This window comes from Sphaeramia orbicularis, chromosome 7 (genome assembly GCF_902148855.1).
Source record: "Sphaeramia orbicularis chromosome 7, fSphaOr1.1, whole genome shotgun sequence".
Taxonomy (NCBI): domain Eukaryota; kingdom Metazoa; phylum Chordata; class Actinopteri; order Kurtiformes; family Apogonidae; genus Sphaeramia; species Sphaeramia orbicularis.
The window spans coordinates 26,579,823-26,604,237 of record NC_043963.1 but is presented as its reverse complement, the minus strand read 5'-3'; the positions used below and the strand labels follow the sequence as shown (position 1 = coordinate 26,604,237).

Here is a 24,415-nt window from a genome sequence, read left to right as displayed (position 1 = left end):
GTGCCGATGGCATGTGATCTTTGAAAACAAAAAAAAACAAAAAACAAACAAAAAAAAAAATTCAGACTCATTTAAAGTGAAATGTGAGATAATCTTCATCTGAAGGTTTGTTGTACAGACCTTTATTCTCTCTGGGTCTGGGCAGGTACACTGGAGACACTATCGTCATGTGACATGCGCACTCGGCCCTGTTGTTAACTGTTATGACAAGCCGAGGCCTCGGACTAAATTAGGAGCGAAGCCGCTGTCTCTGTCCGGCCAAATCCGTAATGGAGGGCATGGACCTGGACCTGGACCCGGAGCTCATGCAGAAATTCAGCTGCATGGGCACAACGGACAAAGATATCTTAATATCGGAGTTTCAGAGGCTTCTGGGCTTCCAGCTAAACCCCGCAGGATGCGCCTTCTTTCTGGATATGACTAACTGGTGAGCCCGGGGACCCGTCCGGCCTACTATGAGTGCTCAATGGCACTTATTGTTTTGCAACGAAGTCACAAGACAGGGTTTTGTGTTAAAGCGTTCTTTTTAGAGCGAAATAGTCACACACGTTACATTATTCACTCTTCTTATGACATTATCCAAGCGTACGTGTGAGTTGTAAGCGTGTGTACAATGACAGCTAACGACGTCGTAGTAACGTAACTAACAGGCTGAGTCAGTGTCTTCGACTTCTGACGCCCGTCACTGGCCAGGATGGCGTCTGAACTCATACTGGATAAAAGTACTTATATGATCAATAAGTGGTGCTTTACACGGGGTAGTATGATACTTGCGTTTGGTGGCTGTTAAGTGTTAGCTACATGTTAACTATCACTTTCATTTTATGCTAGCTACGAAGTTAGCAGGTGTTCAAACCGCTTAGTAGTACCGATATTTGTAATTTAACTAACTTCTTTTAGTTGTTCAAGTTATATATCGATATTTTGCCTGATTTGTTTATCTGTTAGACAATTTACTGACAGATTAAATGGCCAAACGTCAGGTCAAGTTGCGCACCAGAAGCTAGCCACAGTGAGAACTGCTACAGATTGTTATGTAACATAGCAGCTTAACGTGTCAGGAGTCTAGCTCTTAAATTGGCAAATATTAACTTCTTCGACTTTTGAAGAACATTATTTATAACTAACTGCCACGTACTGGGTTAGTTGAATCCATATTGAGTAAGAGTTTGATGCGGACTGGTGTTTTTTTTTTTTTAAGTTTTTTTTTTTTTTTTTTTTTTGGATTAAAATGTAACTTCCGGTGGCTGCAGGTCAAGGTCAGTGCATGAAAACTTAACAGTGATGGAGTGGAGTTAGTTGAATGGCTGCTGCGAATAATCTTATGCAGTGTTACATCAGTGCGGCTTCTCAGTGGGTAATGTTTGCAGTGTCTGTGGGCCGTGCAGGCAGTAGTAAAATCACGTGATGTCCTCTGCAGCGGGCCTTCTAAAAATAAAAACTGCTGGTTTATAGATACCCAACATGTCACGGGAAGCACGCACTCTCAGTCTATCTGGAGTCTGCACGCTTTGTAGTACCCACAAAAGAAACAAAAAAAGCGCTTTATAGTACCCACGCAACATTTATTTAAACAACTAAACTAAACTAAAGTCTACAAGATAATACCTTAGACGCAGTTTTATTTAAATAGAAATGTATGATACTCCCTTTTCAGTGTATTATTTGTAGTAGAGTTTGGGCTTTAATGCCACAATTGAAATATGCTCATAATACCTGTATTTCTTCCTCTTGCTGTTCCAGGAATTTACAGGCAGCCATCGGAGCCTATTATGACTTTGAAAGTCCAAACATCAGTGCACCATGTATGTCCTTTGTAAAGGATGTGACAATTGGTGAGGGAGAGTCAGTTCCTCCTGACACACCTTTCACAAAGACCTGGAGGATACAAAACACAGGTGGGTACAAATCATGTATACATGTCTGTTACACCAACAGAACTCAAGAGCAACTTCGTTTCAACATAGTTATTATCTGCATACCTTACAGGCGCAGAGTCGTGGCCTCCGGGGGTTTGTCTGAAGTATGTTGGAGGGGATCAATTTGGTCATGTAAACATGGTGATGGTGCGGTCACTGGACCCCCAGGAAATGGCTGATGTCAGCGTGCAGATGCAAAGCCCTGTTTCTCCTGGCATGTACCAGGGTCAGTGGAGAATGTGCACAGCTACTGGACTTTACTATGGAGGTAAGAAATAACCCAAACACCAAAAGTAAATATTGAATGTTGCCTTTGGCTAGATGAGCCCCAGACAGGAATATCAGACTGTAATGCTTTTGCATGTTCAGCAGTTGTAAAACTGGGTTACATTCTTATTTAGGATTTGAGATGACTATGAAGAGCAATGTTTGTCTCTGCCTTCGAAAGACTCCTTTGTTTTATATGCATTATTGAAACTACTTTTGAACTCAGCTACTGAGCTATGAATTCATATTCATACTACACTGAAGCAAGCAGTTGTAGCAGCAGTATTCATTAATGAAGATAAAGTTACAGATCATCTTGCATTCATTTACTGCACTGAAAACTATTAAATCCCTAGGTGGCTATTGTGTTTGCACTCAGAAATTAAATTTGTGGTCATTTAGTTCTCTAATTTTTATCTCCCTGCAATTTCATTTGAATAATGAATGGCCACATAATGATCTCCAAGATCTTACCGTGTACAAATTCAAGCAGGGGGATAGTCTGTTAATGTGTCTTAATATTTAATGTAGGTGTTCATGGTAGTACTTCATCTAACAACATTATTTTCACAGTGCCTTTAGAAGAGACAAGACGTGTAGACATTTATAAGCTTAACTTTGCACCCATGCATTGGCATACTTTTTTCCATTTTAATGTGAAGTTTCAGTGTTATGACCATTATCAGGCTTGTTGGCAGCTCAGTTGGCACAGTAAGGACTAAAACAGCTGATGTGGTCTGACCAAAAGAGGTAGTTGAGTTCATGCACAATATGAAAATAGTTTTCGGAGGATAGATTGCACTTTCAGAATAATTACAGGAAGGTTGTTGTTACTGAGTGCATTGTGAAAGCAAAAGTAACTGAACCAACCATGGTGCAGACCTTGGTTTAGACTTTCACATGCAAAAACACAATTTCCCCTATCATATGGATTTTTCATGTACTGCCATCCCATAACTTGCTATAATGCTTCAGTAGGCAGCAAATTACATACTAGGCCTATTGTTTTCTGCTAGAAGCACTACAGAGTGTATTGAGAGACCAGCTATTAACTGTGCATGCTTTTCATCTAACAGTTGTAACTTCATAACACAACAAATAATTGCCCACAATTTACTCCTTGTACAATGTTACAAACACAGTAGCAATCCATCTAAGCAAGAACAAAGAGACAAAGCAGAAACATTGATCTGAAAAGGAAGCACGGTTAAAGTTATTGGAATATTTTGTCAGCTCTGCTTTTATTGGAAACTCTTTTGTATTCTGCTTCTGTATTTATCTGTACCAGGTATATTAATTTATACGTTGTTTCAGTTTATGCCAAGTAAGTCCTATATTAATCAATACCTTCATAATACATGATAAAAATTAAAATGCTTTTATATTACAAATGCTCTGAATGGCAGAATAAACAACAAATTCATATATAGGTCCATTTAATCAAGATATAATAAAACATGTAAACAAATACTGTGACATACTGAGAAACTGTCTGAATTTTAATAATTACAAGTACAGCCCATTTTTTCTTACAGGTCCTGTGTCACATTACCCTTTGAGTTATTAATCACAATTCTTTTCTCTTCACAGATGTGATCTGGGTGATTCTGAGTGTGGAGGTCGGGGGTCTCCTAGGCGTCACACAGCAGCTATCTTCCTTCCAAGCAGAGTTCAGCACCCAGCCTCAACGCAGTCTAGAAGGAGGCTACAACCCCTTCGCATCACCACAGAAGAACAAGTGCCCCAACAGCAACAACAACAGTTTCCATGATGACAGAGGTCCTAATCTGCTGCAACAAGATCAGAATGGACTTTCACACAACTCTGTAGATTTAGTAGCAAACAGTCTACAAAACAATCTATCAGTAGTCTCTTATAACCAGGTAAGGCTCGCTGATGACAAAAGAGATTTCCTAAACCTGTGAATTAAGATTTTCCTCTCTGATTTTACATACATTTTAAAACAATGAACCATTAAAACCTCTTAAGGCAGGGGTGTCAAACTCATTTTAGTTCAGGAGCTACATACAGCCCAATGTGATCCCAATGTAGTACAGTCCAGTAAAATAACATAATAACTTATAAATAATATCAACTCAAAACATTTCTTCATGTTTTAGAGTGAAAAAAGTAAAATTACATTATGAAGATGTTTATATCTATAAACTATCCTTTACAAAATGTGAATAACATAAAAAAAAAAAAAAACCCTGAAAGGTCTTAAGAAAAATAAGTGCAATTTTAAGCTTATAAAACATTTCAGGTTGTCCACATGTTTTGCAAAAGGATAGTTTGTAAACATTTTCATGTAATTTAACTTTTTTACATGAAGACAAAGAAAAATTTGGAATTGTTATTATTTATGGGTTGTTATGATGGTATTTTACTCTTGCAACCCAATTGAGCTCAAACTAGGTTGCATGTGGCCCCTGAACTAAAATGAGTTTGAGACCCTTGATTAGAAGAAACTAAAAGCACAAGAAACAGGAAACAAAACCACTAAACACCTATTGTTCATTGTAGCAACACCAAATGCAGAAAATCACACATTTTAAATAACCATTTCTTTTCCCTACAGGGTATACAGGAGCCCTATTCTTCTGGGCAATCTTAAACCATTGGGACTTGTCACAGTGAAGCAGCACTAAATTGTACCTCTGGAGTCTGTCACACCAGTAAGACAACAAGGATGCTTTAACAGTAGCTGGTTTGAGAGTCCGTAGATTGAAAACTTAACAATTTATGCAAAGTCACTCTCGACTTCAGCTACACTTGGAGAAACCAGAGGCCAACCAACCTGACGTGCAGCTCAAACATCCCACACCCATTGTATGCACGTGTGAATGCTAAGTTAAAATGAGTGCTATGAGTCTATTGAGTGATCACTTTTTTTTTTTTTTTTTTTTTTTGATTTTTTTTTTTAGTTGTCAGTGTAAATGAAATAGTGATGACAGGTGTGTGTAATTGTAAAATGTTGTGAATATGTGTGTGTATGTGTGTGTGCATGTGTCTGTGTGTATCGGAAAAGAAAAAACATAGGAGGAAAAGCCATTTATTTTTGCCAACTGATTCTCCAACTTCTGCTCTGACTCTTGGTGTATTCATTGGGCTACTGGGTTGCTCTCTGTCTAAATCTTACAAATCGGATGTCTCTTGACACAAACCATTGGATATCATTATTTACCCTTAACTGTTTTTTTTAATGCTGAATAGAAGAGACATCTTTTCATTATTGCAAATACAGCTGAGTTTTCCTCATGGCATGTTCTTATTGAGGTAAAGTCAGATGCCAATTGATGAGTGGGCTATTATGTTACCTCCTTGGTAATAAGGTAATAAATATTAGAAGACTGAGGGGCAGTGGTGGAGGTATGTACTCTCCCTGAAGTGTCCTTGTAGTACCAGCAAACTTGGATGCAATGCAGTTTTCCTCCACTAGATGGAGCCAGCAGTCACTACTATTAACCTGAAGATAAGAACACTGAGAAACTGGTTTTATATTAGAATAGCTTCTATTATTTTAGCTAGGGCTTTGATGCTGTACACTCTAATGATTTAAAAAGTAAAATAAAGAGGTTTTTTTTATCATTCACTGGTATATCAAGAATGCTCCTTCAGTGTAAATCTGATATCAAAGGTTACCAGCAGTCAGTGACATTTACTTCCCATACATTTATTAGTTATTTATAGCTTTTAATTCCATCAACATTTGCAATATTAAATGACTATTTGATAATACCGCAGTATTACTGGTCACATGACATTCACAGGTTCTGTCTTATAGCCAAATAATGTCAGAGCCGAAGCTAATTTCATCAAGTGGCATGTTAATTTTGCAGGATTGAACATGGTTTTAACCCTGCATATGTCGTCCATACCACTATCTGGACCCTATCCCAGCATGCATTGGGCGAGGGAGCCGTATCTTTAATAATCCCCTTAGTTGTCCAGAATAACAACATGCTGAATTTAACCCAACATGAACAGCAGTGATTGGTTGAACTGCTGTTTTTATGTTAAGTTGAATGTACCTAATGAATGTAAAAGAGGAGAATGTTGTAATAAACATTTGGTTGCCCAAAGATTCTACATATACAGTAGTTGAAGCATTTAACTGGCATTTTAAATATTTTAACACATTTCTGCTTAAGTTAAAGAATGTTCCCGCTGATCATTCATATCTGTAAAAACAAATTAGGAATTACAGAAACAATAGGAACACTATAACTTCATATTGGCTTGCACTAAGTGGCTGATCTATGCACTGACGAGGCCTATGCACATTTTTCTCCTCCACATGTACAGTGAAGTCCTGATGCTTTCTATCATTTTATCTCACAGCCAGTAGATTTGAGCAGTTGTCAGGTAAACACCCTTGTACAAACTGTAAGCTCCAGGGACACTGAACTATGACCACATGATAATACCAGCCAATATAACAAGTTGATGTGATAAAGTGGTGATTTTTTTTTTTTTTTTGCATTGTCTGTCCCAAAATGTTAATGCAGATGACATATCGAGTGCAGTGTGTTTGATTCTTTGTGTAATATCTCTGTGAAGTTTCCACAAGCCAGATTGCAGAGTGAATCAGTTGGCATTAGACTCATACAACAGGACATTTATGAGAGCGAGGAAGTGCAAACAGACGAAAGCTTTTTTTCCTGTATGTTTGATGAATGTTTGTATGATTAAATTATCACTGAAAGCAAAAGTACTCAGTTTGGTGTCATTTATTGTGTCAGAGCATTGAGTTAGACTTTAAGAATAAAGAACAGAAAAATTATATGCCCATTGTAGGAGCTATTTGTCTGTAGTTTTTTGTTTAGTAGTTTAGTATTTTTTGCAAGTTGTTTTTGATTTATTTGTTTAATATTTAGAATATATTTTTTGACTTTCAAGGTTATTACTTTCATTCTTTAGTATTTTGCACTTTTTTGTTTTGCTTTTCCTTATTGATTTAGACTATGGGCACCTGGGCATCAATAGGCAGCGCCAAGGGAGGTCAGCAAGCACTTGGGTGGGCCTATGTTTTTTTCTTTATCAGTCAGACACAGTCGTCTAGTCAACCAGGATGAGCAGGAGAGACAGCAAAAGGCCTTGGTGGTTTGCCTGCAAAACCTGTGAATGAACCACCTGAAATACATCTACGTTATGGACATTGTGTTTTTGACTACGCAAACCACAAACCCACGGTGCATCTAGTGCAGTGGTTCCCAACCTTTTTTGGCTCATGACCCCCTTTTAACATCACACATTTCTGGCGACCCCAGACATTCAGAACTGAGACATTTTTTTGCTAAAGTTAATTTGTTTTTGATCATGTAATAGTTTGCTATACTATGTTGCAAATTAACATTAATTTTAGACGACATTTAGTCTATATATTGTATATTATTATGAACGGAGGCAGAAAAGCCAGGTGTAGATTACTGCACAAAGTGAGAATTTTATTTTCCTTGGTGTACAGTCAGTCCAGCTTGGATTTACAAGGCTGACAATTAATACTGAACAAACAATAACTCAAACTATGAATTATGAAAGAGCTGCAGCATCTGAAACTGACCACAATGAACATTTGAAAGATAAACAGTACCACAGTGCTTCAGTTTTAGCTTCAGTTTGTTATGTCTTTTATGTGTTGTGATTGTCTCTCTCAATTCACCATATATTTTTTTATTAGTAAGTTTCTTTTTATTTTTATCAACTGCTGGAAATTTCAGGCAACCCCATTTGAATTCCAGGCGATCCCACGTGAGGTCCCGACCCCAAGGTTGAAAAACAGTGATCTAGTGGTTATTTGAGTTATGTTAAAGTCTTATGTTCAGTCACTTTTAAGTTGGTTTAAATTTGATGACAAATACCTGCTACTCCCATAAAATCAGACCTGATAAATGAGGAAGAAGATGCTCTGGGATGTTAACAAGTGACAAGATGCTTTTAAATGGGTTATTAAAATATAATGTGTGTTGGCACATCCTTAAAGATGTATTTAATGGTACCTGTAAATGTTTTACAACTGATTAACTGCTTCTGAGGCCTACATATGGCCATGTTAATGACTGCAGATTATTTATTCTGTTTAATTACCTTGATTTTGTCTGATTAGTATTTTCCCCAGCAAGTGTTTTTTACTTCTTAACCCTGACATAGTGAACATGACAGTGTTCTTAATGTCTTGCCTGGTAACATGAGGGTTCACATAAAAATCATTTTGAAATCAGCTAAAGCAGGAGAGTCTCTGCTAGATGATATCCTCTTGTAGCTCTGTATGTACAACCACAGCCAGAGGAGGTGACCTTTATTCACATTTGCTCAGGCTGAATGTGTAACTTTCATTTGGGAACTGACAACATGTGTCTATTCCCAGATGAATTTTTCTCTCTATCTAATCTTTCCTAAGTGATTTGTCACCATATATTATCATATTATCCTCTGAATTTTGCATTTTTTCTGGTGAAAATCATCCATTTTCCTTTGTTTAATTCACTGATCATGTAGATGTTCATAAAAGCTCAGAGTAAAGTCAAAGGTTGCTATATCAAATCAGAAAAAAACTGAAGAAAAAGTGACTTAATAGTACAATCTCTCATTAACTAAACATAAACCAAGTGTTTCCATCCACTGTCATTGATCCAACTCCATGGGTTTTACTGGTGAATCAATGTTGTGGAAGATGACAGTGTTTCCACGGTAACTACGGAGCCTCTGAACGTCCAAATGGGTCATATCTGATGACCATGAAAAGATGACAAACTGTATTTTACACCAATTATTTATGTGGATTGATAGGATTAGTGGATCAACTGTTAGATCCGTAGATGCTGTTGGTCAACAGTGGCTCTTTGGGTCTTTAGGTGCTAACTCACTGGTAGAAAAGTGAAGGTAGTAAAGTAAATATAAGATTAGCTGCAAAACACCACCGTAAAGGTACTACAAATTGGTATACTTAATGTTTTTCTGAGATGACCTAAAATGAATCATATGTGTACCTTAACCTTAAAGACTTTCAAATGAATTTTCTCCTGCATTCAACCTTTCCTGAGTGATGTATCATCATTTGTTATAACATTATCCTCTGCCTTTTGCATTTTTCAGTGAAAAGCATCTATTTTCCTATATTTAATTTACCGATTGTGCAGATATTCCTAAAAGCTCAAAGAAGAAAAACTGAAGAAAAGGTGACTTTTTCAGCAAAACATGTCATTAACCGGACACACAAGAACAAACTAACTACAACAGACTACATGGGTTTCACTAATGATTCAGTGTTGTAGAGGCTGATTCTGTTTTTACATTCACTGTGGGGTCTCTGAATGTCCAAAAAAGACTCATCTGACGTCAATGAAACCTGAGAAAGTGCATTTTACGTGAATTATTTTAACACATTGATAGAATTAGCGGATCATAGGTTATTATAGATCAGTAGATGCTTTTTGGTCGCTGGTGGCTGTTTAGTTCCTTGAGAATTAAATTACAAAAAGTGTGACAGTTTCACAGGCAGCAGCTCCTGAGAATATTTCAACACAACCTTGTATTGCTAAGCAAACATTTGCACGTTTACTTTTTTCCTCTTTGGCTCATTCTTGTCTATGCTTTCACCTGCTTTTCAGCTCCTACAACCACTGAAAATATTTTAACATACCTTTAATATTACTTCTTATCTTTCCCAGCAGGTGATTTAATGATGTTGGTGTATAATACTTAATAGGCAACAGTCCTCCCTTAGTCAGACATAGGATTGTCCACGCATATAAGTAGGACATCTGTCTATTTTTCGTTGAAGATTCAATGCTCACTTCTCTTTAACTTGTATGAAAATAAGTGTTACAGCATTCTTAAGTGATTTCTCAACTTGCAGTCAAGCTGGTGAACTTTGGTACAATTTCCCTGACAAATAAGATTAGATTAGATAAAAAAAAAAAGTGGTTTTAATAATTCTTCAGCTTTAACAGTTTTGTCTTTCATCTACGCAGCATGGAAATGTTACACAAAAGAGAATTAAACTTTAAAAGTCTTTAACGGTGAGTATCCTCAGGCTGTAAAGACTCATCTGCTTTGTTTACTTAAAGAACTCTCCATGTGAATACTGCCTCCAGTCATTATTAAGTCCTTACTGAGAGCAGCCTCCCTTATAAGAACACACCCTTTTTCTTCAGAATCGATATGACACAAAGGTGCTGTCTCTCAAAAAAGTCAAACTCTCAGACCTTACCTGGACCTGGAGCCAGTAAGGTGTAGCAGTAGATGGAATGGGCAGAAATGTTCCAGCTTTAAATGCTTTAAAGAAATGACAAAAAACCACCAGCCCACTTTCTGATGACCTGCACATCTTCACCTGAAGGCAACAGAGTCAGAGGACAGTGTTGACTGTAAAAGACAGTTGCAGTTTGCAGTTTGCAGGAGCATCATCAGTGGAAACCAGACAACTCTAGTGAACTCAACCTGCCCAAAAGTCAAAGGTAAGACAATAATGCTTCAGAATAATGCTCCTCCTTGTTTTGTACTCTTTATTACTACTATACGGTATGGCCTGCAACTATTACATCATTGTGATTTTTATTAGCTGCAGGAGAAGATCCTAAACTTTAACTGAAAATATACTCTTCAAACTGTCACCTATAGAAAATTCAAATATAAAACACAGTCCTTTCAGCTTACTATGTTATCGTACACACATCAAACTAAATATTATACAGTATAATAAGATAGTGTTGAAACCAATGACTTAGTTTGCTCTTATATATATTACATACAACAATAGATTTTTATTTATTTGGATTTTTTAAAACCTGCAGCATTACTAAAATGCACATCCTAATGTTGAGAAATGTACTTTCATTAGAACAATGCATTATTCTTATTTGTATTACTGTTTGTCTTTTTGACATTAGTATTCATTCTAATTGTCACTGTACTACATTTGTTGCCAATGCAGTCAATGATACAGTCCAAAATATGAAACTGCATGTGTTGTATTATTATGCTGTACATACGTCTGCAGCAATGTTCCCCCATTTTTAGGCTTAAACTTAGACAAACTTTATTGATCCACAAGGGCAATTACTTGATCACAGTAGCTCAGTCGTGTACAAAAACAGTCTTGAAAAAACACTAGCAAATAGCAAAAAAGCAATAAAGAAAGTAAGTGGGAAGAGATAAAAGCAATAAATGACATAAATAGACTATACTAATAAAGCAGAAAAAAATACAAGATTTGCATATGTACAAATCTACAGGAAATGGAAGTAAATATATACTATATACATACAGGTGTGAATGTGACAAAGGTGCAGTAATGTGAACGTATGAGTTATCTGAGTTTGAGTTTTTAATTGTAAAATTAACCCACAAAGACCCAGGACTACTTTTGTGGCAATTCCAAAATATTTTTTTCTTTATATTTAACTTTTGTTAAGTGATCTGTCACCATTTTGTCCAATGTTATACTCTTTGTTTACAATTTTTAAGGCAAGGCAAGGTAAGGCAAATTTATTTGTATAGCACAATTCATACACAGAACGATTCACAGTGCTTTACAAAAATGGGAAAGAGTGGTTAAAAACACACAATTACAATTAAAACATAATCAGTAAAATATAAATAATAATCAATTGAAATAAAGTAAAAGAGAAGAGTACAGATAGAACACTTTCAGTTGTTCTATGCACAGTTGAACAGAGCCGTTTTCAGCCTGGACTTAAATATTGTCAGAGTAGAGGCCTGTCTCACGTCATCAGGAAGACTGTTCCAGAGGTTTTTAAGTGAAAATCAGGTATTTTTCTACAGATGATCATAAAAACAGAGATTAAAGTTGAGGGTTATTTTATCAGAAACACAGAAAACTGAAAAAAAATGTGACTTTTTCAGTAAAATATATCATTAACTAAACATAAACCAAGTGTCATTTGTTAAACTCCATGGGTTTTACTGGTGAATCAATGTTGTAGAGGATGACGATGTTTCCACGGTAACTAAGGAGCCTCTGAACGTCCAAATGGGTCATATCTGATGACCATGAAAAGATGACAAACTGTATTTTACACCAATTATTTATGTGGATTGATAGGATTAGTGGATCAGCTGTTAGATCCGTAGATGCTTTTGGTCAACAGTGGATCTTTGGGTCTTTAGGGGCTAACTCACTGGTAGAAAAGTGAAGGTAGTAAAGTAAATATAAGATTAGCTGCAAAACACCACCGTAAAGGTACTAAAAACTGGTATACTTAATGTTTTTCTGAGTTGACGGTAACTAAGGAGCCTCTGAATGTCCAAATGGGTCATATCAGATGACCATGAAAAGATGAAAAACTGCATTTTACGCCAATTATATGTATTGATAGAATTAGTGTATCAACAGTATTAAACAATAGAGATGAGTAGATGCTTTTGGTCACTGGCAGCTTTTTGGGTCTTTATGGGTTAAAAAGCCATGCAGCTTTATGCATCTAACAGTCTTAAACTCCATGCAGGACAGTCCAGACACACTCATAAAGGTGTGTAATTACACACATGTCCTTTTGTCCAAACAACAGTAGAATGCAGGAGGCGATGAATGACCAAAGCTCTGCATATCACCTAAACGCCTCTGTTATCAGTCTGGCTGCCGTCTAATGAGATGTTAAACACAGCACCAAACTTAGTGAACAAATAACATACTTTGTGCCTTGTTTTCATGAGAATGCTTCTTTCATTTGAGCAGCACAGAGATTTACTGACAAGTCCATATACACTGACGATGGAAGGATAATCCAGAAGAATGAGTTTTGACAGCTGCTTAACTTTAAAAATGCTAATACTGGGAGGACAGGAAATAATATCTGTTTCTTTAAACACATTTCTAATATTACTACACAGGATGACAGTGTATGTAAGTTTAGGAAAAAACTTTAGACCTCATTGTCAGAATGATTCGTGCGATCGAGGTCAGCCCATGATCAGTGATAAGTAAAAAACTGACCGCTGGAAGAAAGTAAATAGATCAAATAAAGATCCACTGATAACAAATCTGGAAACATACTTGAAGACTAAAAAGTGCTGAAGTCACATTTTTGGACAATTCAAGTTGATCATATAAACATGTTGTATTTGTCCTAAGTCCACCCTATAAATATTTTGAACAGACTTTTTTTTATGACTTCAGTACTTTTAACACCAGGGTCTTCACTTGTGTTTTCTTCACAAAACAATTCATTTTTTTGTCACGGAATCATCTACATTTCTTATTTTACAGAACATGCTTTGTGTATTAAATATATATTGAACTGATGGCAGCTCGCATGACTAATGCTCTTGTCTTTGCACACATGTAGTGCAATGTTTGGCACATTTGGGTTCTGTATCAATAAATACTACAGTGTAAAAGTGTACACATTTTTTATATCAATTTAAGTTTCATTTGCACCTCATGATGCTTATTTTGTCATATTTATTATTGATGTCCTATGTATTCAATGAATGCAAAATCCTTTCATTTATGTCGAGTCTAGTTCAAACATATTGTATTTACTTTTCATCCAGGTGCATGAAACTCTGTTTTGTCAAATTAAATACTGGCAACACCACTCCCAGGCCACTGAGCTGTTCTCTTACTCATACTCTTACTCATAACACATTTGTTTCAGTTACTTATCCTTTATCCTGGTATTTATGGGTTCCACCCTTTGTTCTGTATTTTTATATATACCATTGTCTCTGAAGTTGGAATAAAATACCTTTAACCTCTGCATATGAAATAATTGTGACAATGTGATTTATTCTTGATAAATAAAGTGGAACTGGGACTCAGTATGTAATCATTGTACTTAGTCAAAGGTTACTGGTGTGTATAAACAGAAATAAAAAGACATATTAAAAAAAGAATGATTCCAGTTTTATAGACAACAGTGCATATAAATAATTACTTATAATTATTAATAAATAAGAACTGGCTATTGACACAGTACTGTGGTACAAAATATTGGTTTGTCTATTACCACAGAGCCAATCAGCACCCTCATTACATCATGTGTAGACTGGTCACTTGTCACAACCCAAAACAATACCTCACGTTCCCTTAAAGCCTCAATCTCACTGACTGCACAGAGCAAAGAACACTGTAAAACAACACATAGAGCATCTAGAACAATAATTCATATTCTGTACTATATACTATCACTAATTTGTTGTTTCTTCCATCAGTTGCCACAGTACTGTGGTAGCAAAATGCACAAAAGAATGCACTGAAGTATACACCATATATCACCACAGTACTGTGGCAACAAGAGGATAATAAGTTCATGTAACAGTATCCATGATTGGCTCTGGTACAGATGCTAACATATGATTGGTCTGTGGCAATAGACAAACCAATATTTCGTGTCACAGTACTGTGGCAGTAGCCATTGCTTAAATCTTTATATAAATCTTCCTTTACAATTAACATGTGCTCTGTCATTATGACTTTTCTAAGCTTCTCCTGTTTCACTGTCATTGTCTGCATAATCAGTGACTACTATTTATTCACTTTCACTTATTCACATTAACTTAATTGAAGAAACTTTAAACAATAATATTTCTGTTAATGTGTTTCATTTTTACACTATTGAATGATTTGTACATGTAGTTGGAGATACAGTTTCATCTTAATATTCCTAAGCATGAGGATCCATCAGAGAATTAAGAACAGTATTTCACAAAAACCTGACAGAAAATGAACTTAAAACTAAGATAAAATTAATCCAGTAAAAGACATGACAAGAACAAAAGCAACAAAGGCTGTAGTTAGAACAATTCTTAGTTATTTCAATGCACTAAGTCCCAGAAAAGTAAATAGCACAGAACTAATGTCATGTTTACTTTAGGATTGCTTCTGTTTAAATATTGGGCATCTGGGTTTCAGTGCAGCATCACTGCCACTCAACACAATGACACAGTAGAAAATGTCAAGCAGACAAGTAATGATAATAATTTGTCAAAATTATGTTTTTGTTTTTTTCAGGATTGAACACATTGAGAATGGAGAGTCCAGGCTATGAACACATGCTGTACTCCACACATCCACCTCTTTACATCAGTCAGCCTAATCCTGACACCAGGATGGCCTGTTCGCTCAAGGAAGAAGACATCAAACCAACCTGCAGTTTGTTGGAGATTAATGAGCACAACTGGTCTGGGGTCTACATGCCTTATTATGACAGACTAACTATAGAGGAGAACCCCTGGCTGCTGAGGATGACAGAGGTACCTGCTCCAGCTCCTCCTCCATTCAGGACTGTGGATCTGAGCCCACCTGCACCCACCCAAACCCAAGATCCTCACTCTGAGATGGAGAGTCAGGCAGAAGAGCGCTGCCTGGAGCAGGTCCATACCATGGTGGTGGGAGAAGTGTTAAAAGACATCGACACAGCTTGCAAATTGCTCAACATAGCACCAGGTAGGACTGAAAACAATTGCCTAGTGTCTCATTATTACACAATGAAAAACAAAAAACCTGACATTAAAAGTGTTGGCAGAAGCTGTAATGTCATAACTGGCTAAACAGACCTTCAGAAGCCATCATTTCTTTGTTTGCTCATATCTCCACACTGACGATGACACTCGGCGAGTATCTGAGGCCCATCCCACGTTGTGCAAACTTTGCTGTTGACAGAAGCTCATCTTTACTTCTTATGAATTTAGTCTTTATGCAGGCTTGAAAATTGTTCGTTGTGCATGTTTGGTTATTTGCTTTTACTTTGTTACAGCTGGCCTCTAAAGCAACATGGAAATAAAGAGACATTCATAGTGCTTCAGAGGGTATTTGTAAGAGTACTGGCTGCTGCAGAGGTAGAAATCACATGATTTCTTATGCAAATCATGCCAATAAAACTCCTTCTGTAAACTTTCTGTTACTGCAAAGGATTAACTGTTAATCATGTTTTTTTTTTGAGATACAGACCAATAATAGGAACTGATGTTGAAAAAAGTGTAAACAGTCATATTTTTGATTCTGGTTTTTCATCTAACTAACGTGTTAGTGGTGAGCATTTTGAAAGTGTGATTTATTTTAAATATACATAAAAGTTCAACCGTTTGCTCAATGAAAAAAATTCTAAATGCGCTGATAGAACAGACCTTGTTCTTCCTGGAGAAATCTGAGCATGCTCAGTACACCCCCTGCCACTTGTGTAATGAGGGGGAAAACACAGAGCAGTGACTGAGACCGACTCGTTCTAAAAATAGATGGTTTAGGCTTTCTTTCTTTCTTTTTTTTTTTTTTTTTTTTTTTTTTTACATTGTTTTCCTGTGTTTTTTTATTTTTACTGTTGTTTGCAGTATTATTTTGATTTTCCTTTTTTTTTTTTTTTTAACTGTGTTTTTACAGAGTTTTGACCCTGTAACTGTTTTTTGGAGTCCAACCAGGTGCCAAAAAGCAGCTAAACTGATTTAGAATAACAAAAACGACTGGGCCAATATTCAAATACTTGTTGTTATTCAGTGTGTTCCAGTTCACAGTTCATGTTCAACATCCTAAATCTCTTATTGATGTACATTCTGAGTGCTGTATTTGGTAAAAACCGGTAAAACTTCAATTCCTTTCTCTGTCTTCTGCTGTTATTCCACTCTAGTTTGACCTAAAACCCACCGTAAAGCAAAACCACTGAAGAAAAGGAACACAAGCAGCTTTTATGACACTTCTACAGATGCAACTTCATTGTAGCCTGTTTCACTGAAATAATGTCTCAGAACCATTTTTCCTGCAAGAATAACACTGCAACAGACCCAAATCGGACAACTCAAAGGTGAATAAGTTAGGAGCTGCTTAATACTTCTGTCCTTTCACTCTGTTTTCCTTATCAGACCCCATGGACTGGACCTGTATGCATGTTCAGAAATGGCTGCTGTGGACGGAGCATCTGTACAGGCTGCCACAGATCAGCATGGTCTTTCAGGAATTAACCGGAAGTAACCTATGCTCCATGACAGAGGCAGACTTCAGACAGAGGACCTCGCAGTTTGGAGACATGTTGTATGCCCATCTGGACATCTGGAGATCAGGTAACAAGGCTGGAAGTAAAGGCAAGTGCAAGCATTTAGTAGTGGTGATGGTAATGTTTAACTGGTCATTTCTTTGTTTTTGTTTGTTTCTTAAGCTGCAGCAATGAAAGAGCGCTGTCCGACAGAAAATGGAAAGTCTGGTGAGTACTGAAATGTAAGATCCTCTGAGGTGTTACCTTAGTCCAGGGGTGTCAAACTCATTTTAGTTCCAGGGCCACATACAGCCTAATATGATATAAAGTGGGCTGGACCAGTAAAATAATATAAATAATAGGATGAGAACTTATAAATAATATCAACTCCAAAGTTTTCTCTATGTTTTTGAGTGGAAAAAAAAAAAAAAAAATCCATAATGGAAATGTTTACATCTACGAACTGTACTTGAACATAACATGAACAAATATGAAAAACCTGAAAAATAAGGGCAATTTTAACAATATTACGCTTGAGTTTATCATTTTTATCACAACTTATAGATCACAGTGGATCTTTAAATAAACAAAACATTCAGTAACAGGCAGAACATTGGTACAATTCCACATATTTCTCTTAAGACATTTTAGGGTGTTTACATTTTTTTTTAAAAGGCTAGTCTGGAAATGTAAACATTTTTGTGTAATTGTACTTTTTTCCTACTAAAACAAAGAGAAAAATTAGCTTTTTCATTATTTATAGGTTATTATGATAGTATTTTACTGGTCTGACCCACTTTAGATTGAACTGACCAAAAATGATCTTAACATCCTTGATTGTTAATATCTTCAGTGTAATTTTGCATTTCACAAATTCATCCCATGGGCCGGATTGGACCCTTTGGTGGGCTGGGTTTGGCACCCAGGCCACACGTTTGACACCTGTGCCTTACATTGTCGGAATGAATAGCTGAGGTACACTAAACTACAGACAGGCAAAATGAAGTGTGGTTTCGGAAACTCTCTTAGGTGATGACGATTCCTGGTCAGATGTGGTCTGTAACTACCCCAGTCAGCCCATCCATCTGTGGCAGTTCCTCAGAGACCTGCTCCGTAAACCTCATAACTACAGCCGCTGCATCCGCTGGCTCAACAAAGAGAAAGGTAGGAAAAATGGTTATGCATCGATACATCGGTATCAGCCAATATTTACTGATATCGACCAATATCAGTATCAGCAAACATGATGTCTTTTCACCAATGACAGTAACAGATGTTTGTCTGTCGCAGCATGTTGAAGGTTTTTTCATAAATTTGCTTGACTCTGTGTTCATTCAGACATAATGTAATGAAGTGCTGAAAGACTTTAAAATAGTAAGTATTTTAAATTAATGAAAATGTCTTTGTTAAGGGGGAATAAATAATAACAAAATCTAAGCAAAGATATTAAAAGTAACATTGCATTGGGCATCAACCAAAATGGAATATAGCAAAATGTTTAAATATCAGTACTGGTGTAGGCCATGAACTCTAGCAGCACTTGTAATAGAGAAGAAATTTATTTCAGTCTAAATATAAACCAATGAGTTTCAGCAGGAAACACATAACCAGCTCCTGTGGTAAGTTTTTTTCCGTCGACATGCACCTTGAAAGTGGGTGAAGTTGTGCCAGAGCCTTCTATTTAAATATTAGCATTGGCCAAGACTTTTGCAACTGGTGCATCCCTAGTAAAGAGGACAGAATTCAGCAGAAATTAGAGCATAAATGTAATTACATGCCTTTGACTGACCTATTCTGAGCATTCATTCAATAGCACCTTTGGGTTTAAAACATCAGAGAACCAATCATCTTGTTTTACATTTTATCTTATCTCAAAAGGGATTTTTAAAATTGAAGACTCTGCTCACGTGGCCCGTCTTTGGGGCATCAGGAAGAACCGTCCAGCCATGAACTATGACAAACTGAGCCGCTCTATACGCCAGTACTACAAGAAAGGCATCATCCGTAAGCCAGACGTCTCAGGCAGACTGGTCTACCAGTTTGTCCACCCTGTTTGGTGAACAGAACCACAGGAGAATGAGCTGAAGATGAGCTGAAGATATGCTGGACATACAACAGACGTAACAGGAACTCTAAAGCTCATTCATTATATTTGGAGTTTGTTTCAATATAAAGACTGCCTACTTTTTAAACATGCACTCCTGCCTGTTGTAATCTTTTAAAACTGGATTTTTTTCCCCATTTCTTGGTGTAAAGTTTAGTTTCACACATCTCTTCTTCCATGTGGAAAGCCTTTAATATTTTGAGACTTTTGGTTATTCTAATTTAGTCATTAAGAGTATTCAGAAGTTGTAGTGCTATTTTAATACAAGCTTGTTTTGATTAATAGATTTACATTTCTTTTCGGGTTATATTTGGGATTTGTAATAAAACCACAAATTATTACCAAATGTTGTTTGTTTTAAAATAGTAACACATGATAATTCTACTCAAATTTTAACAAAAAACACACAGACGCTACTTTTTTTCAACAAACTTGTTTCCCTTTCAAACCAATATCGCAATATTGACACCATCACAACAAATTTGATTCAGATTTTTCATCACTATCGTCATATTATTATCTGTGATCATAATCATCTTTATGCATATTTAAATGAACTTCTTGTTACATCAAGATGAACAGGCACTACACCAGTTAGGAGATAAAAGTACATCACTAACTATGAACATACATCTTCTAGACCGCTAATATAGGGTTTCCACAACATGAGCTGTTGTCACCCGTGTGCATAAGGAAGAGATCATCAACATAAAAAAGCATTTACATGTACACCTTTTTACTGCCTCAACATGGTTAGGTCTCATTTTCAACTCAACACAGTTGTACAGTTACAATAGAATATAATCTTTAAATTACATCATCATATACAAATCTGACAGCGTGGGATAACGTCACGCTCTTATGGTACACTGACAATTCCATTGCAATGAAATTCATACGATATGGTACCTATTACTTAATATGTTTTCCATTGCTGTTATTTTAATGAAACACATTTACATGTATAACACTACATTTTGTCTTTATAGTCAATCACTTGCAATTTTTTTAAACATTTTTTTTCTGTTACATTTACACAACTCATACATACTGGATGACAAAGATGTTTCCCTCAAAATATTAACCTGGTAATGCTGACTCTGTGTTTGAATTTGCATGTTTTGATGTGTATTGTGTATAATGTGTATTTAACGTATGTGTGTTTGTGTGTGTCTGTGTATATGTGATGTATATAGAGGATGTGGGACAGTTTGATGGTAGAAGTCCTTTTTGCTATGCTGGACAGCTTTACTCTAAGACACAACTTGTGAGCTGGTGATGTGTTTCTCCTCATGTGTGAGACCCAAACCTGTCGAATCCATTTCCAGACACAGAGCTAAACACATCTGACTGCAGTCCAGTGAAAGTTAAAAACTTCAGGACAACTAAGTTATAAAAAGCATCTCTCCCATCTAATTATTTAATCAGAGATTTAGGTGCAACTCGTGGCAAGATAAATTCTCTAATCGGATGAATAAAAGTCCTGCTAGAAATTTAATTTCTATGGAGCAAGTTACAGATTTAATAATAACTAGGTATTGCACTGTGGAAGAATCGTCTTATGTGCAATAGAATCCTGGTGACAAATGTATTCCCTGTGTCATTACACAGTGCTTTACAGATAAATGAAGTTTGGGTGGACTGGGAGGCAGCTACAAGTTGATCTTCACTGAAGCTGTTTTACATGTGATATGTGAAGTTATTGCATGGAGAGAAAAGAGATAACTGATGGTAGCGGGTCATTCTTTGGCTCAGCAGGGAAACGGGCCACATAACTAGTGTTTTTTGCTAGGTAGGGCTTCAAATGACAGTGGAGAACAATGTTTAGACAACATGCCCTCTTTCAAGCCCAAACACTAGTACATTCATGTCCTGTTGGAGAGGCTTCGACTCTCAGACAACAGTCTGGTGCACAGTAATGCATTGACAAGCCTCCATTGGCCCCTTGATCTGGAAGAAAAGTGCCTGGTACAGGCATTGTTCAAAACCCTCCTCTTATAATGCAGTGGCAACCTCAAGAAGATGACTTGATCCAGCTTCAGTCTGAGGGAATGCATCACTTGTGTTTCTTGTTCGCAGTGGTGGAGTAAAATAAGAATTACTGAACCAAGAATGAAAGCTTCTGCAGAAAATGTACTGTGTATCATTTCCATGAATTGCATGACGATGATGTTGTCAAAGACCTTGTGATGCTAAAAAAAAAATGTTGAAAATAAAGCAAACACATAAAATCAGTTCATCAGCAAGCTTCCTCTCATGAAAACAGAAAAAACGTGCATGTCCAGAAGCATGTGATGTTAGAAGTGAACTCTGCATTGGTAGTTGAAGTGTTGCATCAAGTTGTAGCCTTAAATGAGGCTGCAGGATTCAGGGAATGCAAGTTTTTGCATAGCACATGCTGCTATGCAAGGTCAGAAACAGTTAAAAACACATAGCACTGCACACACTGGAAAAGAGATTGGACCAAATCACAAAGAAAAACAAAAAAACAAAAACAAAAAAGAGGATACTGTCTGTGGTACTTTTAACACTACACAGCATTCCCGATGTAAGAATGACAACGGACCACACACAGCATTAAAAATGCTACACAAAAATGGCATCACACTGTATATACACAATGCAGGTTAGAGAAGCTCTTCTTTGTTTAATGGGCATAACTGATTATATTATCTTCCCATTTTCACAAGAGAACAGACTGCAGTATACTGCAAGTTTAAATAAGCTGCATTATACGTTAAATACAGCTACACAGAGAAGCAAAGGTGTTCCTGCACTGTTGTGATGTTATAGCTGAGTGTGTATATACTGGAATAACTGCTGCTCCTGTTTTTCAATGTTTTAAGTCCACCCACCCCAAATGATGGATAAAATATATTATACTGATATACTGTCTTTTAGGTTACTAAGTTTTTATTTAGGCAAGACTGCTTGGCGCGTCTGTTGGGCAGGGGATGTGTTGCTCTTAAGTCTCTGGCTATGTGCGGTGCAATTGGACGGGACAGTTCAATCTGCCTCCAATGGCATGTCCTTGTCTAGTAACATGACTAGATTGGCTCAACATAATTGGCTGGGTACAGTCCCTCTCGGCCGTTGTCCAAACGACCTCTACACCAGCCTTGTTCGTCTTCATCCTCAGTCTTGGTCAGTTCATCGCCTGTGAAAGAGACACCACTTCTTAATCACTGCGGGATCTTCAATCATGTAATATAAAATGAAAATATGATTTAATTATCTGCTGGAGGGTTACAGAGCCGTAAATTAGGACTGAACAACAACTCAATATATTATCACCCCACCTCCTGAAGGAGCAGGCAAGAGTATTGTTTTTTTTGGTTCAGTTTGTTACAATGTTAACACTTTAGCAGCAAAACTATTAGTTCAATTCAAGCCAAACTGGGTTTACAGATTACCAGTGACCCAGAATAGATATCATTACATTTTGAGAAAGGTAGGTCAAAGTTCAATTTTTTTTTTTTTTTTAAATTCTTTCCTTTCACTTATATTAGGCAAAATACATGTGAAGGGGCAGGGTTTGTTGAAATTGGAATGTGGTAACATCCAAACTGCAGGAGCTGCTAATGTTTGATGAAAGCAAAACCATGATCAAACTTTCATGTCGTACAAATCCTGTTCTCCAGACATAGGAGAACATGTCTGATTGATATCAACCTTAGCTGATATTACATAATTTTTTTCATTTTTAAGTGAAAAAGCGCAGAAATCACTGTGTGCAGCTGCAGTTTCAACACTTTTTTTTCCCAGAGTGTGTTTTAAATTGTTAGTGATGTCACTGTGCAGGGGTCTAAAACACTCTGAGTCAGTTTCCACTGGAGTTAGGGCTAATTGTTGGTGAGTGTCTGCAATTTGTTTTACATGTGGTTATTATTGACTAACCACTGTTGTTGTCTATCAGAGAAAGCAGCTTTAGAGTGGATACCAAGTTGGTGATTTCTGACCATCTGTGCCATGACCAATGCTCTATTTACTGCCCCTGCATCCAACATCTTTGACATATTACACATTAATAATTCAGTGAAGCAATCTGTGTATACCATCAGTACGTATTCCTTTATTTGGATGGTGGTAATAAAAATCCCATATCCTGCTTGCTGACGGCTGATCATTACCTGCTTTGAAGGTCAGCTCATCCTGTTCCTGGCCTTCATAGTCATACAGAGCACGCACACGGACCCCTTTTCCAGTGCTGGAATCATCTTCAAATGAATTCCCGTTGCCTCCATTTTCATTGCCTGAGTACGCAGCGGGCTGTTCGTCATCAGACCACTCAGTCGAGTAAGCTTGGTTCTTATCATAGCTGCTCACACTGGGATCGAGAGAAAACACAGGGTGAGAGCTGATGTTCCTTCATCAAAACAACACACTGAAGACATTTTAAAGCATTACAGAGAAGCTATAATAGCATTATTGTGGTTTTCATAAGAACACTTACAATAATGAAAGCATGAGTTGATACTTGTGTACTGTAAGGGATGTAAACAACTGATTTCTTGAACTTACCTGCTACGGTCACCAGGTGGAGCCACATGGTCGGTGCTTGGAGTGGGTGGGGCTCCATCTGGTTTCTTCTTCTTTGGAGGAGCATTGGCTTGATCTGGATTGTATTCCTGCAAAGAGGGGTGAAAACAAGAAATAAATGAAAGCAAAATTAAGAACAGTAGTAGATCGTGCAGGAGGATGAACCTGGTTCTTGTATGTAAATGCTGTACCTCAAATGCAGGCCAGTTCATGTGCATCCCAGGGCCGTGGTTGTTACTGAACCACTTCAGGTCCTCTTGTGTGTTTGCAGCCAAGATCATGCGCTCCAGTTCTCTGTATATTGTGGAATAGCTGAAAATGGAACAAACAGAGTCAGTGAAAGAAGCAGTAGGGACTTAACGTTGATGCCAATTTGGCAACAAAACCTACAGTGTCGTTCAATTTCTTGGTAGATGTCCAAAGCTGGGTCATGGGAAGACGGAAGTGTCTCCCTGAGATATTCTGCTAAAGCTGGAACACCAAACAGCTGATATGTCGACCCTGAATAATCCTGTGTTTGTGGTTAGGATACTGGTGTTTGACTTGTCTTGGTGTAAATAAGTGCAGTGTGAAACAGATTAAAAAAGATATAATCACACTGTGGATTCACTTTCAAAAACACAGGATGTTAAATACACATAGATATGACTGGGTTTAAT

General features: G+C 37.0%; 3 protein-coding genes across 5 annotated transcripts in view; 2 read left to right on the top strand and 1 right to left on the bottom strand.

Annotated features, from left to right (window-relative positions):
- The first annotated feature begins 185 nt into the window (after positions 1–185).
- On the top strand, positions 186–6,897 carry LOC115422802 (protein ILRUN-like). Its single transcript, XM_030139351.1, has 5 exons — positions 186–427; positions 1,744–1,898; positions 1,990–2,187; positions 3,777–4,069; positions 4,765–6,897. Exons 1-5 carry the CDS (start codon positions 270–272, stop codon positions 4,798–4,800), a joined length of 840 nt encoding a protein of 279 aa, XP_029995211.1. The 5' UTR covers positions 186–269; the 3' UTR covers positions 4,801–6,897.
- Positions 6,898–10,453: 3,556 nt separating this feature from the next.
- Positions 10,454–21,421, top strand: LOC115422801 (SAM pointed domain-containing Ets transcription factor-like). Of its 2 annotated transcripts, XM_030139350.1 has the most exons (6): positions 10,454–10,645; positions 15,163–15,597; positions 17,004–17,201; positions 17,297–17,341; positions 18,143–18,277; positions 18,992–21,421. In XM_030139350.1, exons 2-6 carry the CDS (start codon positions 15,180–15,182, stop codon positions 19,171–19,173), a joined length of 978 nt encoding a protein of 325 aa, XP_029995210.1. In that variant the 5' UTR covers positions 10,454–10,645; positions 15,163–15,179; the 3' UTR covers positions 19,174–21,421. The 2 variants fall into 2 exon arrangements, with proteins under 2 accessions (XP_029995210.1, XP_029995209.1); XM_030139349.1 differs by lacking the exon at positions 10,454–10,645 and having other exon boundaries at positions 14,879–15,597.
- The window catches only part of pacsin1a (protein kinase C and casein kinase substrate in neurons 1a), a 31,394-nt gene continuing 26,910 nt past the window's right edge, over positions 19,932–24,415 (bottom strand). For both annotated transcript variants that reach the window (XM_030139347.1, XM_030139346.1), the window contains 4 exons: positions 23,948–24,068; positions 23,739–23,845; positions 23,348–23,544; positions 19,932–22,374 (listed from right to left, as the gene is read on the bottom strand). In XM_030139347.1, the coding sequence (XP_029995207.1) occupies positions 22,265–22,374; positions 23,348–23,544; positions 23,739–23,845; positions 23,948–24,068 (535 nt within the window). In that variant the 3' untranslated portion in view covers positions 19,932–22,264. The remainder of the gene's footprint in view (positions 22,375–23,347; positions 23,545–23,738; positions 23,846–23,947; positions 24,069–24,415) is intronic.